A 14,895-nucleotide genomic window follows, 5' to 3' on the forward strand; every position below is an offset into this window, starting at 1 on the left:
CTCCCGCCCGCCCTTACTACACATGATTAGTTAAAAATATATATAACTTGATACGTTTATGTTGACGAAAGTTAATAGTTGACTTTCTGCTTTTCGTGTGTCTGACATTGTATGGGTGGACTCAAGTGTGTACCCTACGGTATATGCCGATTCCCCGATCGGTACACCAATCGGTGTAACAGGGATTGGAGTGAATGCCGGAGGCATGCACGTGCAGATCAAGCGCGCATATGAATCGAGTGGAATTCGGTATGTCGCAGGGTCACACTGAGCCCACCCAATGTCTTAGCAGTTAGTGATAAAGCATACAGATGGCGCTATTAATGATATGCGCGAGAGAACGAGAAAACCCGTGACATTCAACCATTTTGTTTGTTTTTTTGAGTCTGCATTTCATCTGCATTTATCGCCTGCTCGTCTTTAACTTTTTGTTCTCTTGAATGAGATAATGAAATGAAGTTCCGTTGGTGGAAATGGTGAAAGCCAAACTACGAAGAAAAAATATCAGAAAATCACCAAGATAAAGTTCGGATTGCCCGTCGCGATGGTCGCCAGGGACGAATGGCGGACTATTTTGGATGGCAGCAAGACGACCCTATATCTGACATGGTTAGATCACCAGACCAGACGTTAGATTCTAATGAACTTGTCCGACTTTTTTTGTCTGACACACATACATTTTATATATGAGAGAGAGAGAGAGGAAGAATCTCCTTCTTTGCAATTTCCCAAGTTGGAGCCTCTGCTTACATCAATTTTAAGTAAGCATCTCCTTGCAGAAAATCATTGCATATCAATGGTTTTATGTTTCCTTTCTTAAAAAGCAGCATGTTTTTTTATTTATATTTATAATTTTTTTTTACAATTGGTTTATTATAGACCCCTTCGCATGTTTGTAAACAAACCGACCGTTGCCAGGATGCGCGCGCAGCCTGGACTCAGAAACAATGGCGCTGCCCATAGACCGGCATTATGAGCTGTCAGATTATGCAAAACAATTGTCGTTACAAGATCGAGAATGCTACATAAATAAGTTAACTCTAACAAGTGGGCATCGCCTACCGGATCCGTATTTAATTAAAGAGTGGACGGACGATGTTAGTAAGTTCCCTGGTATACAATGGCCAGATATATACTCGTACCTTATTGACAAGACTTCAGTGTACACCCACGAAAAACTTTGTGCCTAGAAGTCTTTAGACGCATATGATTATGTTATGTGCGGGCATGTACAACTTGATTAACAATGGGACATTCATATTCATTTTGTTTTAATCAAATTATGCCAGTGATGTGATGGCAATGTGGCTTTAGCTACAACAGCAAATACCAACACTAAACAGCAATTTGCAGGAGGTAATGGCATGAAAGGAATGATAGTGTAAAGAGTGCAGGTAAGAGAAATCAGAGCTGTGTAAAAAGCGAGAGGCAGAGACCAGAAATGAAGCTGAATGGGGCGGGAGCTAGGTTAGAGCAGTCAACGTAAGTTGGCATTTAGAGTGAAGGCACACAATTTTACCTTTCCATCCTTGCTTTAAAATTGTGATTTTCGGCATACACAAATGATGATGGCACAAAATCTGGACTGCTTGAGTCAAGCGAGACCTCTCCTACAAACAAAATTGCATGCAAAGCTAAGTTAACATGCTAACAATATTCATTACATTGTGTAACTATGACCCAGCTAATCAGACAAACGTTACCAAAGTATTTTGCTACATCAATAAACGAAGACTAGAAAGAATAAAAAAGAAAGATTTAATAAATAGCCTGATCTTACCTGTGATGAAGTGGGCGCTGCAAACCCGCACATTTTTGATGGTGCTTTCATCCCAGTCTACACGTTTTATGTCTTGTAGCCATAGACGTCGGCGATTTTTTTGGAATGGGTGAGATCCTGCTGGAATTCTGTACATTTTAACCCCATCACTGCTACGATTCTGACACCCGACAACACAACAACTAGGCATTTCTTCCAAATATTTCTTCTCGTCTCTACCGTCGCTGAGTCTTTTTTGGGTCCAGGCTGCGTGCGCAATTTCCTCTTACATATGAATGACATTTACTGCGAAGGGGTCTATACTTACAAGAGTTAGTTCCAGTCCACTAATCTGACTGGTCAAGCAGTGTTCCAGGAGTGCTGATATTTTCAGCACTGAAACATTACACCGTGTGTATCACTCCGCTCATCGGCACATAAAACTACTAGTTCAAAATGGTTACTCTGGTAATGTTAGCGACATCATCAGTGGATCTGGGAAATGATACTATTCAGGAATATAACTTTTTGACTTAAAATATGAAAGCTCATCAGATGAAGATAAAAAGGAAGAAGGGATGCTAATTTTACTGGAAGCAGTTTTAGTTTAACTGGAAAATAATTTAAATCAATGTTTGCTTTATAGCCAGCTAGCTGCCATGCTTGGGATCTATTTCTGCTCGTGGAGTAAAAATAAACCTTTAAACTTTCTCCTTTCACACGCCCTTTTGTCCAGTTCAGTTTTCAGTAATTCACTTGTTTTTCAGTAATTCACTTGTTTTTCAGTAATTCACAAATTGCTTACATTCTTGCCATCACCCTGTTTTCCTTTCCCGTCTCTTCACTTGGTCTCATTGTCTGACTAACCCCTGTTTTTTTTCCCCATCAGTCCTTCATGTAGTGTAAGCTCTTCCATTAATCTTTTCATTCCTCTGTCCATTTATTTCCAGCTACTGCTCTTTCTTCATCTGCTCATTCTTTCACCATCCATTATGTCTGTGACTGTCCCTCCCCTTCATTTAACTCTCTTTCTAGCCCCTTTTTTGACCTCTTTTTAGACAGGTAGCACTTAAAAGCCGATTTAGGAGGGAAGGTGGGGTTTTAGCTCACTGTGTCATAAAACCAGATTTAGAGATTACTGAAGACAAAATCACAGCTACTGCTGTTAAGCAGGGACAAGCACAAGTAATGTTGAAGTGTCTATTAGTGTGTCAAAGTGACTGGCCTATCCTGAAGAAGGCTCATCTCTTATCTGAGGGGCATCGCTGATTGTTCTTCAGGACAGAAATGCAGTTGTATGAACAATTTGATGTAATTTTACAACGTCCATGTTCAGGATTCAATACTAACTTATAGAGTTTTATGTGAGCATTGTCAATCCAACTTCAATGTATTGGCTTCACACTGAAAAAATATAGCAATTAAATAACATCTTGAAATATTCTCTTTGCCAAATGGCATTAATTATTTTGGAATTTACATCCTAATCCAGGAATATAATCCATAACCTTTGGTATGTCAGCTCCCTTCCAGTTCCCAAAATGGCATTAGAAGTACATTTAAGCCCCACGTGGATTTGAGTTGGTCTCAGTGGTACAGGATTACATTCAGACAGGGATTAACTCCTCTCATCAAGCGAAGCTGCTTCTTCGTTTCTTCTTCTTCATCAGTAACAGTAGAGTTAAGTGTGTGTGTGTGTGTGTGTGTGTGTGTATACGTACGTGTGTATGCATTGCTAATCTCACATGCTCATTGTAGCAATGGGGGCGTGGTCAAGCGTCGGTCTGTGAATGGAGGGCGGAGCCAGGGAAGGTAAGTGGCAGAATCACTGCACCTGATGGGAATTAACCTGTGTTTGTGTGTTTTCCCCAGTGATCGCGCCCAATAAGAGGAGAGGGAGAGCAGAGGAAGGGAGCTCTCCCCCAACATGGACACGTGTGGGCAAGAAAGAAAGAAAGAAAGAAAGAAAGAAAGAAAGAAAGAAAGAAAGAAAGAAAGAAAGAAAGAAAGAAAGAAAGGATGCTGAAAAGTGCAATAAAAGATTTTGTGAGAACTCAGTTCTGGCCTGCCGTGCGTCTGTGCTCCACCCACCTTAAACTATTTCTACACTCATGTTGATTTCTCCTTTACAATGTCAGGATTTGTCCATTTCTATCCAAACAGGCCACTTGTTCAGTCCCTTTTCATTTTAAGACTGGACTCCTGCAACTCATTCCTAATAGGTCTGCCTCTGAGTGCCATTCAACCTCTGTAACTCATCCAGAATGCTGATGCACGACTTATTTTAAAACCTCTTAAGTTCGCCCACACCACCCCATTGTTGTACTCCCTCCACTGGCTTCCTGTAGCTGCTGAATCAGATTTAAAACACTGATGTTTGCTGACAAAACCAAAAACAGACCATCACCCACTTCCCTCAAAGCACTTCTCACACCCCTCACTCCACCATACTCCCTGCGATCCTCTAGTACTGCTCAACTGGACATGCCATCTCTCAGGGTAAAGACCAGAGTAAAATTCTTAAATTAGCACTTTCATTAAAAAATTAATTAAGCTTGTGTTGTCTGTGATTTTCTTACTATAGCACCTCTCCAGCAGAGTTTTAGACTGATGCTTGTTCTGTAAAATGTAATATAGTGGAGCCTATTGTTGGGTTTCCCCTGGACCTGTTGGTATGTAACACATTCCCGTGTCTGAAGTAAACGTGCTTGCAACATACTGACTGGTTGTCCATCTCATCTTTGTTAACATACGTCCAAGTGTTAACATAACATGGTGTCAGAAGAAAAATGGAAAAGTAAAGGATGAGGAAAGATGAACTAAACCTGTAAAGTGTCGGGGAAAAAAAAACCCAAAAAAACCAAGACGACAGAAAACGGCAGAGATATGGACGAATGAGCAATGCCGCCACAGTTAGCAACAGCACCACAGCTAGCGCCGCCAGGCAAGTTCAACTTCGCCAATACAAAAGAATGGCAGAGATAGATGAAGCGTTTTGAACGGTACAGGATAGCGTCAGGGCTAGACAAACAATCCCAGGAGTTTCAGGTGAATGCTTTTATGTATGCCGCCGGCAATGACGCCGAAGATATCCTGAATGTATTACCACTGACGGAGGCGCAGAAACTGTCATATCAAGCAGTAATGGAGGCTTTCACTGCACACTGTGTAAGCAAGAGGAACGTCATCTTTGAAAGAGCATGCTTCAACAGGAGGAACCAAGAGCCCAGTGAGAGTGTTGAATCTTTCATAACTGCAGTGCACACACTGGCGGAATATTGTGAGTTTGGAGCCCTGAGAGAGCAGCTTATAAGGGACAGAATTGTGGTCGGCATACGAGATGCTAAGTTGTCAGAAAGCTTACAGTTGGATGCAGATCTGACATTAGAAAAAGCTATGACAAGAGTGAGACAGAGTGTAGCAGTGAAAAAACAACAGCCAGTGCTGCGTGGGACAGAACAGACCACAGGACATGTTGAGACAATACAAAAAAGGAGCACCAGGGGGCAACAGGCAGTGAAAGAGAAAACGAACACACAGTCATCTGGATGCAGCAGGTGTGGACAGGTGAGGAAACATCTGTGGAAGGACTGCCCAGCTCGTGAGGCCGAGTGCAGGAAGTGCCATAAAAAGGGACACTTTGCAAAGAAATGCAGGTCTACGAGTGGTGTCCATGACATTTCCGTGGCACAAATAGAGAGTCAAGACGAGGAAGACTTTGCCTTTTTGGGGGAGATGTGCTCAGAGGAAAGTGATGAGTGGGAAGAAAAGCTGCAGTTGAATGGAGAATCGACTGTTTTCAAACTGGACTGCGGCACAACTGTTACAGCAATCCCAAGCAGCATATTCTCCATTAAAAAGCATGGGACTCTGCAGCCACCAGTTAAAGTGCTGTATGGACCAGGAAACCACAGACTGGAGGTAAAAGGGCGATTTAAAGGGAAGCTGTGCTTTGAAAGGAGAACAACTGAGCAACACATTTATGTAGTTGAGGGACTGTGTAAGCCACTGCTAGGTCTCCCTGCATTAAAAGCTCTCACTCTCATTCAGCGGGTCTATGCAGTGCAAGCCCAGCAGGAGGACTTTAAAGCTCAGTACCCCACAGTATTTTCCAGCTTAGGGAAATTAAAGGAACCTTACAAAATCGAGTTGGAACCCGGAGCTGTGCCATATGCCCTGTTGTCCCCGCGGTGAGTGCCCCTGCCGATGCGGGGAAAAAGTATGAGCAGAGCTGAAACGCATGGAGGACATGGGGGTGATTTCCAAAGTGATCCAACCCACACCCTGGTGTGCTGGCTTGGTCGTGGCACCCAAGGCACAGCTGGGGAAGATTCAGCTGTGTGTGGACCTAACTCACCTGAACAAGTGGGTGCAGAGAGAGAGACACAGCCTCCCAGCAGTAGATCACACCCTAGCCATGCTGACCGGGGCAAAAGTGTTTACGAAGCTGGATGCCACCTCTGGCTTCTGGCAAATCCCATTGTCAGAGGAGAGCTCACTCCTCACAACTTTCATTACCCCATTTGGGTGATATGCATTCAATCGCCTACCATTTGGGATTTCCTCAGCTCCAGAGCATTTCCAGTGTCGCATGTCACAGATGCTGGAGGGCTGCGAGGGGGTTGTGTGTCATGCTGATGACATAGTCGTGTATGGAGAGCACATGCAGCAACACAACGAGAGACTGCACCAGGTCCTGAACAGGCTGAGAGAAGAGGGGCTGACACTGAACGAGAAATGTGAGTTCACATCATGTTCGTGGGGCACCGGGTCACAGCAGATGGGGTGACACCGGATCCAGGCAAGGTCAAAGCGATCAGGAAAATGCCAGAACCAACCGGAGTTGAAGGGGTGAGGAGAGTGATGGGAATGGCCAACTACTTGGGCAAGTTTTTACCCCACCTTGCCTCATACACCTGCCTGATAAAAGATCTGCTCAGTGAAAAGACCGAGTGGTGCTGGGAAGCACCACAGAGAGAGGCATTTCAGAGACTGAAAGCTGAACTGAGCTCACCACGAGTGCTGGCCCCATACTCACCAACAGCAGAGACATGCATATTGGCTGATGCTTCATCTTATGGCCTAGGAGGAGTCCTGAGCCAAGAGCAGACAGATGGAAAATGGAGGCTGATAGTTTTTTTTCTTCTCCGTGCTTTCACGGAAGGCAGTCGCATTTTTCTCTGCTCTCCGTCTCCCTCCTTTTTTTCCCTGCTTGTGCTCCTTTGTTTCATCTCATCTGTCTATACTTTTGAGAGACTCTCTCCGCATTGCTCTCTAAACTAAAAAAAAAAATCATGGAATTGATAAACTGGTCTCCTATCAAAATTGACACAGTTTTCTCGATGAGAAGCCTGGGTTCGGGGGAACCTGCCTGTCCTGCTGGAACGTTTGCGGCTGGTTACACGATGGATGCATGGGAGCGGTGGCGGGTCGTGTGCCTGGCGATTCTTTCTGTGAAGGACATTGAAGACATCTACCTATTCGGAACCATGATTACAGGACTTTTGCTGATTGGATTAGGCATTGCCCTGGTTTATTGAGGAAATCAGACAATGGTGACAGCTGTTCAAAGCCCCATAAAGCTGCCCGATATGATTGAAGCAGTGAGCAGAGCTGTCGGCACTCAGACTGTGGCTATTCAGAACTTGATCCACAACATGGATGACATCTGTGGAGAAGCTTTCGGCTTTGCAAAGAAAAAGTATTTCGGAGACCAAATTGGATAAAATGGACAGAAATGGACAAAGAGGGTGGACGTGCAAAAAATGCGTCTGCTCGCCCCAAGACCAAGCAATCCCAATCGTATCTACTTTCGGCTCCCTGAGACAGCACCGGCCTCGGCCTCTGCCGTTGCTGGGACAACATCTCCCTCTGAAGGTCACTGCTGTGAGATGCTCTCGCATTCCTCGCATTCCTTCCCCCACTTCCCATGGTCGCCGCTTTCATCCCCAGTGTGACAAGCGGGTGTGTGACCAGTACCCTCATGCCTGCAGGAGCGGACGGCTGCTTGCTTGCACTGGGTTATCTCTACCTCCTCCCCTCCCCCTCCCCCCTTTCCCCCACCCCTGATCACCCCCTTCCCCCCTCAAGTCCCATGTTTTCATGTTGTAAAGTGTACTTGTGTTTTTTGTGCTTATGCGCTGAGTTTTTTTTTTTTTTTAATGTTCCCACACTGTACTCCTCACAGGAGCATAGGGTGGGGGTTGCTTTTTTCTCCTCTCCTTTCCTCATGTTCTCTGTAATTTCTTTTTTCCCTGTCTTCCTGTCCTGTCCACTCCCCCTCTTATGTGTATGTATGTATGTAAGGACAGGTTGATGGTCGATTTCACTAGTACAGTGATAATAAAGGGTTCATTCATTCATCTCCAGAGGTATGTCCGGGGCGGAAAAACATTACGCACAGATTGAGAAAGAGGCTTTGGCGGCCATGTGGGCTTGTGAACGCCTGTCACCATATCTGCTGGGACTGAAGTTCAAGTTAGAGACAGATCACAAGCCTCTGGTGCCACTGCTGAGCACGAAAGCACTGGATGAGCTACCTCTGAGAATACTAAGGTTCCGGTTGAGGCTGATGAAGTTCACATTTGACATTGTGCACGTGCCCAGGAAACAACTGATAACAGCAGACACATTATCAAGAGCCCCTGTGAAACACACATTTACACAGGAGGAAAGGGACAATGAGGCAGAGGTCAAAGTGTTTGTGGACACAGTCATACAAAGCATCCCTGCTACTGAAGCAAGATTGAAAGTGAGTCAAGAAAAGCAAAAAGCCAACCCTGTCTGTGCAAAGCTCATCAAATACTGTCAAACCGAGTGGCCGGAGAGACATGCACTGCTGCCAGATCTGGCCCCGTACTGGCCAGAAAGAGAAACCCTGACCATGGCAGGTGAGCTGCTTCTCAGAGGCCAGAGAATCGTGATTCCCCACTGCATGAAACAAGAAATCCTTCACGACCTCCACAATGGCCACCAGGGTATTGTTAAGGCAAGGCAAGTTTATTTATATAGCACATTTCATACACAGTGGCAGTTCAATGTGCTGTACAGAGGTTAAAGCAAAACCATAAACAATAGAAAATAAAATTACATAAAATAAAGGGGGAAGAAGAGAGAAAAAAAATAAGAAGAATTAAACAATAGTAGAAATAAAATAATAAAATGAAGTAAAAGTTCAGTAAAAAAACAGCAGAATAAAATAGAATAAAAGTTAAGTAAAGTTTAAAACATGCAGAGACTGTAAAAGTTAAGTAAAGTTTAAAGGAACAGTACACCGTACTTCCATAATGAAATATGCTCTTATCTGAATTGAGACGAGCTGCTCCGTACCTCTCCGAGCTTTGCGCGACCTCCCAGTCAGTCAGACGCAGTCAGACGCGCTGTCACTCCTGTTAGCAATGTAGCTAGGCTCAGTATGGCCAATGGTATTTTTTGGGGCTGTAGTTAGATGCGACCAAACTCTTCCGCGTTTTTCCTGTTTACATAGGTTTATATGACCAGTGATATGAAACAAGTTCAGTTACACAAATTGAAACGTAGCGATTTTCTATGCTATGGAAAGTCCGCACTATAATGACAGGCGTACTAACACCTTCTGCGTGCTTCGGCAGCACATTGATATCTGAGCTCCGTATCAATGCGCTGCCGAAGCGCGCAGAAGGTGTTAGTACGCCTGTCATTATAGTGTGGACTTTCCATAGCATAGAAAATCGCTACGTTTCAATTTGTGTAACTGAACTTGTTTCATATCACTGGTCATATAAACCTATGTAAACAGGAAAAATGTGGAAGAGTTTGGTCGCATCTAACTACAGCCCCAAAAAATACCATTGGCCATACTGAGCCTAGCTACATTGCTAACAGGAGTGACAGCGCGTCTGACTGCGTCTGACTGACTGGGAGGTCACGCAAAGCTCGGACAGGTACGGAGCAGCTCGTCTCAATTCAGATAAGAGCATATTTCATTATGGAAGTACGGTGGACTGTTCCTTTAAAACATGTAAAGATGGTATTTATCGGTTAGCAGAAAGCATCTGAAAACAGCTTGGTCTTTAATCTAGATTTAAAGCTGCCAACAGCAGGAGCATTTTTAATGTCCTCTGGGAGTTGGTTCCATAGCTGTACTGCATAGTAGCTAAAAGCTGCTTCACCATACTTTGTTTTAACAACAGGTTTTACCAGTACATTTTGCTGCTGCGATCTGGTAGATCTGATTGGGTTAGGCCGCTGCAACATATCAGAGAGGTAATTGTGACCTGTACCATTTAGAGATTTGTACACCAGCACCAATGCTTTAAAGTCAATTCTGTAGCTTACTGGAAGCCAGTGAAGGGACCTTAGAATTGGAGTAATGTGCTCTCTTCTTTTTGTTCGTGTAAGAACCCTAGCCGCTGCATTTTGAACCAGCTGAAGTCATTTGATGGTCTTTTTTGGCAGGCCTGTGAAAAGGCCATTGCAGTAATCAACCCTATTAGAGATGAAGGCATGTATAAGTTTTTCCAGATCATTTTTTGACATAAGTCCTCTTAGTTTGGAAATGTTTTTTAGGTGATAAAATGCCGATTTAGTGATTGCTTTCATGTGACTGTCAAAGTTTAGCTCGCTGTCAATGCAAACACCAAGTGTCATGGTCCTACCCGTGGTTTCCTCTCTTCAGGTAACATTCCACTCCTCTCCACTCTGTATTACCTGCCACACCCGCATGCTCCCTCCCCATCAGGCTCACCTGCTGTCAATTACCATCATTAACCCTCATTTGACTTTCAGTGGCTGTCATTGGCTGGTTCCTATCACCTGCTCCCTTCCCTGTGTATATTTAAACTGCAGTCCTCCCAAGCTTCAGTGTCAGATCGTCTTTCAAGGCATCGACTCCGTCTACTCTTCAGCCCTGGTAACCTGACCCTGCATTTCTGTCCCCTTTCTCGCTACCTGACCTGTGACTCTGTGTTTCAGCCTGTTCCCAAACTCCTGTCTGTCGTGCTGTCCTGTCTGTCTGCTGAGAGCCTGCTCGCTGGGAGACCGCCTGAATACCAAGTGCTGTCAGTTTACTACTCTGACTACGCCTGATCCCGTCTGATCTCAGAAGCTAAGCAGGGTCGGGTCTGGTTAGTACTTGGATGGGAGACCTCAGACGTCACCACCACGCTCCCACCAGCCATCCTTGTCTCTCAGTCCTCCTGCCACTGAACTTCACACACACACACATCCTCCCAACTCCCTTTCCCCTGCTATCAATAAATTCAACATTTAACTTGCACTCTTGGGTCCTCGTCTGTTTGTCCTGACAGAACGATCTGACCATCATGGACCCAGCGCCCTTCCCAACCAGCATGGGGATTGAACCCGAAATGACCGCCCTGCAGCTACTGGAATGCACAGAGGGAGACATAAACTGGATGTCCGGCAACATTGCATCTCTGCTCCATACTTGACCACCAACAACGACAACAGTTCAAACAACAGCAGCAGCAGCTAACTCAAGTCATGCAAGTACTCACCAACCTCACCACTCCATCCGCTTCTGCATCACCAAGCCCCTCTGCCATGGCTTCTCCTCGTAATCCGGTTGCTCCAGTCCTGGCGGCACAGCCTCAAGCTCCCGGTGACCCGGAACCGAAGATTGGCAATCCGGAACGTTTTAATGGTGACCCAAACCAGGTCCGGCCATTCCTGACCAGCTGCCGTATCCAGTTTTCTCTGCAGCCCAGGACCTTCTCGACGGAGGGAGCCAAAGTGGGGTATGTCATCACTCACCTGACCGGCCGGGCTCGGCTGTGGGGGACAGCAGAGTTCGACCGGCAGACCCCAGCCTGTGCCTCCTTCAGTGCCTTTGCCGAGGAGATGTTAAAGGTGTTCGACCTGGGCTCGTCAAGAACAGAGGCGTCATGAGCACTGATGAGTATCCGTCAGGGCAACCGGACGGTGGCAGACTACCATCGACTTTTGTACCCTGGCGAGGCGCAGTTCATGGAACATGGCGGCACTGGTGGACACCTTCCTCCACAGTTTGGTGGACTACGTCAAAGACGAGCTCGTTTCCCATGAGCAACCCCCGACACTCGATGAGGCCATTGCCCTTGCCATACACATCGATCACCGTATCCAGATCCGCAGACGAGAGAAGGGCCACCGTGTCACCACCTGCCCGGCAAAAGCCAGAGCTCACCAGGGGTAGGGGAGATCCTGGTGAGCTCGACACGTATCCAGTCTCCCTCCATCCGAAAACCCCTGCTTCAGCTCCGCCTTCAGCTTCCCAACACCACTCGTACCCTGGCCGCCCTGGTGGACTCTGGAGCCAAAGCTAACATCATGGACACAGAGTTCGCACGGCAGCTGGGTGTGGGCCATCACCATCTCACTCCACCCGTTCCTGTACGAGCGCTGGGTGGACATCGTCTCGGCACAGTGACACACATCACAGCCCCCGTGACTATGCTTCTGTCAGGAAACCACCAGGATTCCATCCAGTTCCACCTCATACACTCACCCGGCCAACCACTCATCCTAGGCTACCCGTGGCTCCGTCAACACAACCCCCAACTTGACTGGGAGACTGGCACTATACGAGAGTGGGGAAGGGGCTGCCATCAGACCTGCTTAAAGGGAGCCGTCCTCCCAACCAACCAGGAGATCACCAGCTCCGCCCCCGACATATCCAAAGTTCCTGTCTGCTATCACAACCTGAGAGAGGTGTTCAACAAGTCCAAGGCCACGTCTTTGCCCCCACACTGACCATACGACTGCGCCATCGACCTCCTGCCAGGCACCACACCCCCGAAGGGCCGTCTCTACTCCCTGTCAGCCCCGGAAAGAAAGGCCATGGAGGACTACATAAACGACTCTCTGGCTGCTGGCCTAATCCGTCCATCGTCCTCTCCTGCCGGAGCTGGATTCTTCTTCGTGGGTAAGAAGGATGGTTCTCTTCGCCCATGCATAGTTTACCGGGGCTTGAATGACATTACGGTTAAGAACCGCTACCCTCTGCCACTACTCTCCTCCGCCTTTGAACTGCTGCAAGAGGCCACAGTATTCACCAAGCTAGATCTTCGGAATGCTTACCATCTGGTGCGAGTGAGAGAAGGCGACGAGTGGAAGACTGTGTTCAACACCCTGACGGGACATTATGAATATCTTGTCATGCCATTCGGTCTCACCAATGCCCCAGCAGTGTTCCAGGCGCTGGTAAACGACATCCTCAGAGACATGCTCAATAAGTTTGTTTTCGTTTACTTGGACGATATTTTGATCTTCTCAAAAGCGCTGTCTGAACACACCATGTCCAGTTGGTCCTGTGCCGCCTGCTTGAAAACTCGCTGTTTGTGAAAGCAGAGAAGTGCGAGTTCCACGCTCAGTCTGTCTTGTTCCTGGGATATGTGGTGACTGAGGGCAGCATTCAAATGGACCCTGTGAAGGTGTCAGCAGTAACGTCGTGGCCGGTTCCAAAGAGCCATAAGAAACTGCAGCAGTTCCTGGGGTTTGCCAACTTCTCTAGAAGATTCATCCGGGGCTATAGCACTGTGGCAGCCCCACTCACCGCACTGACCAGCATCAAACAGCCGTTCCAATGGACTGCAGCAGCTGACAAAGCCTTCGAAACCCTCAAGGCCCGTTTCACTTTAGCTCCCATCCTCCGGATGCCTGATGCCGAGCGGCAGTTTGTGGTGGAGGTAGATGCTTCGGACGTGGGAGTCGGGGCTGTGCTTTCCCAGCAAGTAGCAGAAGATGGCAAAATGCACCCCTGTGCCTTCTACTCCCGAAGACTGATCCCAGCAGAAAGCAACTACGACATCGGCAACCGCGAGCTACTGGCTGTCAAGCTCGCCCTCGAGGAGTGGCGCCACTGGTTGGAGGGGTCTAGGGTTCCGTTTGTGGTCTGGACTGACCACAAAAACCTGGAGTATATCCGGACAGCCAGGAGGCTAAACTCCCGCCAGCGCCGGTGGTCATTATTCTTCACCCGATTCAACTTTGTCCTTTCCTACCGTCCTGGCTCCCGCAACATCAAGCCCGATGCACTCTCCCGGATGTTTCAGAGGGATGAGGCATCCAAGGAGGAATCTACACCCATCCTCCCAAGCCCCTGTGTCGTTGCTGCCCTGACCTGGGACATCGAGGAGCAGGTTTGAGAGGCCATCAGGGACCAGCCAAGCCCCAGCGCTTGCCCCTCCAACTGTCTCTATGTCCCAGCCGGTCTGAGGTCTCAGATCATTCAATGGGGACATGACTCCCACCTGGCCTGTCACCCCGGGGTCACACGCACCCTCCATCTGCTGTCTCAGCGGTTCTGGTGGCCGTTGATGAGGAAGGACATCCAGGATTTTGTGAGAGCCTGCCCCACTTGCAACCAGCACAAATCCCCCAGTCAGCCCCCAGCCGGGTTACTCCAGCCCCTGCCAGTACCCATGCGTCCCTGGTCCCATGTCTCCCTGGATTTTGTTACTGGTCTTCCTCCGTCGGAAGGTAATACAGTCATCCTCACCATTGTGGACCGTTTTAGTAAGATGACCCACTTTGTGCCTCTCCCTAAACTGCCAACTGTGAAGGAGACTGCCCGGGTCGTCTTAGAACACGTCTTTCAACTCCACGGCCTGCCCAGGGACGTCGTGTCTGACTGGGGACTGCAGTTCTCCACCAGTTTCTGGAAGGAATTCTGCCACCTCCTCAGGGCCACTGCCAGTCTGTCATCTGGGTTTCACCCACAGTCAAATGGCCACACAGAGCGTATGAACCAAGAACTGGAGAAGGCACTTAGATGTGTGGCTTCATGCAACCCCCACGCCTGGGCTCAACATCTGCTCTGGGTGGAATATGCCCACAACTCCCTCACCAGTTCTGCCACCAGACTCTCCCCCTTCCAGTGTGTCTATGGTTATCAACCACCTCTGTTCGCCAGCCAGGAGGGAGAAGCCACCTGCCCATCTGCTCTCGCCTACGTCCACCGCTGCTGCCGCACGTGGGCCCAGGCCTGCACCGCACTCCTGAAATCCAGTACCAGCTATGCTATTGGGGCTAACCGGCAGAGGACCCCTGCACCTGTTTACCATGTCGGCCAGAAGGTATGGTTGTCTGCTCGAGACCTACCACTGCGGGTGGAGTCACGCAAATTGGCACCTCGCTACATCGGACCCTTTCCCATA

The 14,895-nt window shown here is 47.6% G+C and overlaps 1 protein-coding gene across 1 annotated transcript in view; it reads right to left on the bottom strand.

The window, feature by feature from the left end:
- The window catches only part of plxna2 (plexin A2), a 530,875-nt gene that overhangs the window by 8,284 nt on the left and 507,696 nt on the right, over window positions 1-14,895 (bottom strand). Inside the window, exon 32 of the mRNA XM_060937347.1 lies at window positions 1,520-1,610. Within this exon, the coding sequence (XP_060793330.1) occupies window positions 1,520-1,610 (91 nt within the window). The remainder of the gene's footprint in view (window positions 1-1,519; window positions 1,611-14,895) is intronic.

The sequence above is a fragment of the Neoarius graeffei genome, chromosome 13, assembly GCF_027579695.1.
Source record: "Neoarius graeffei isolate fNeoGra1 chromosome 13, fNeoGra1.pri, whole genome shotgun sequence".
In the NCBI taxonomy this organism is placed as follows: Eukaryota; Metazoa; Chordata; class Actinopteri; order Siluriformes; family Ariidae; genus Neoarius; species Neoarius graeffei.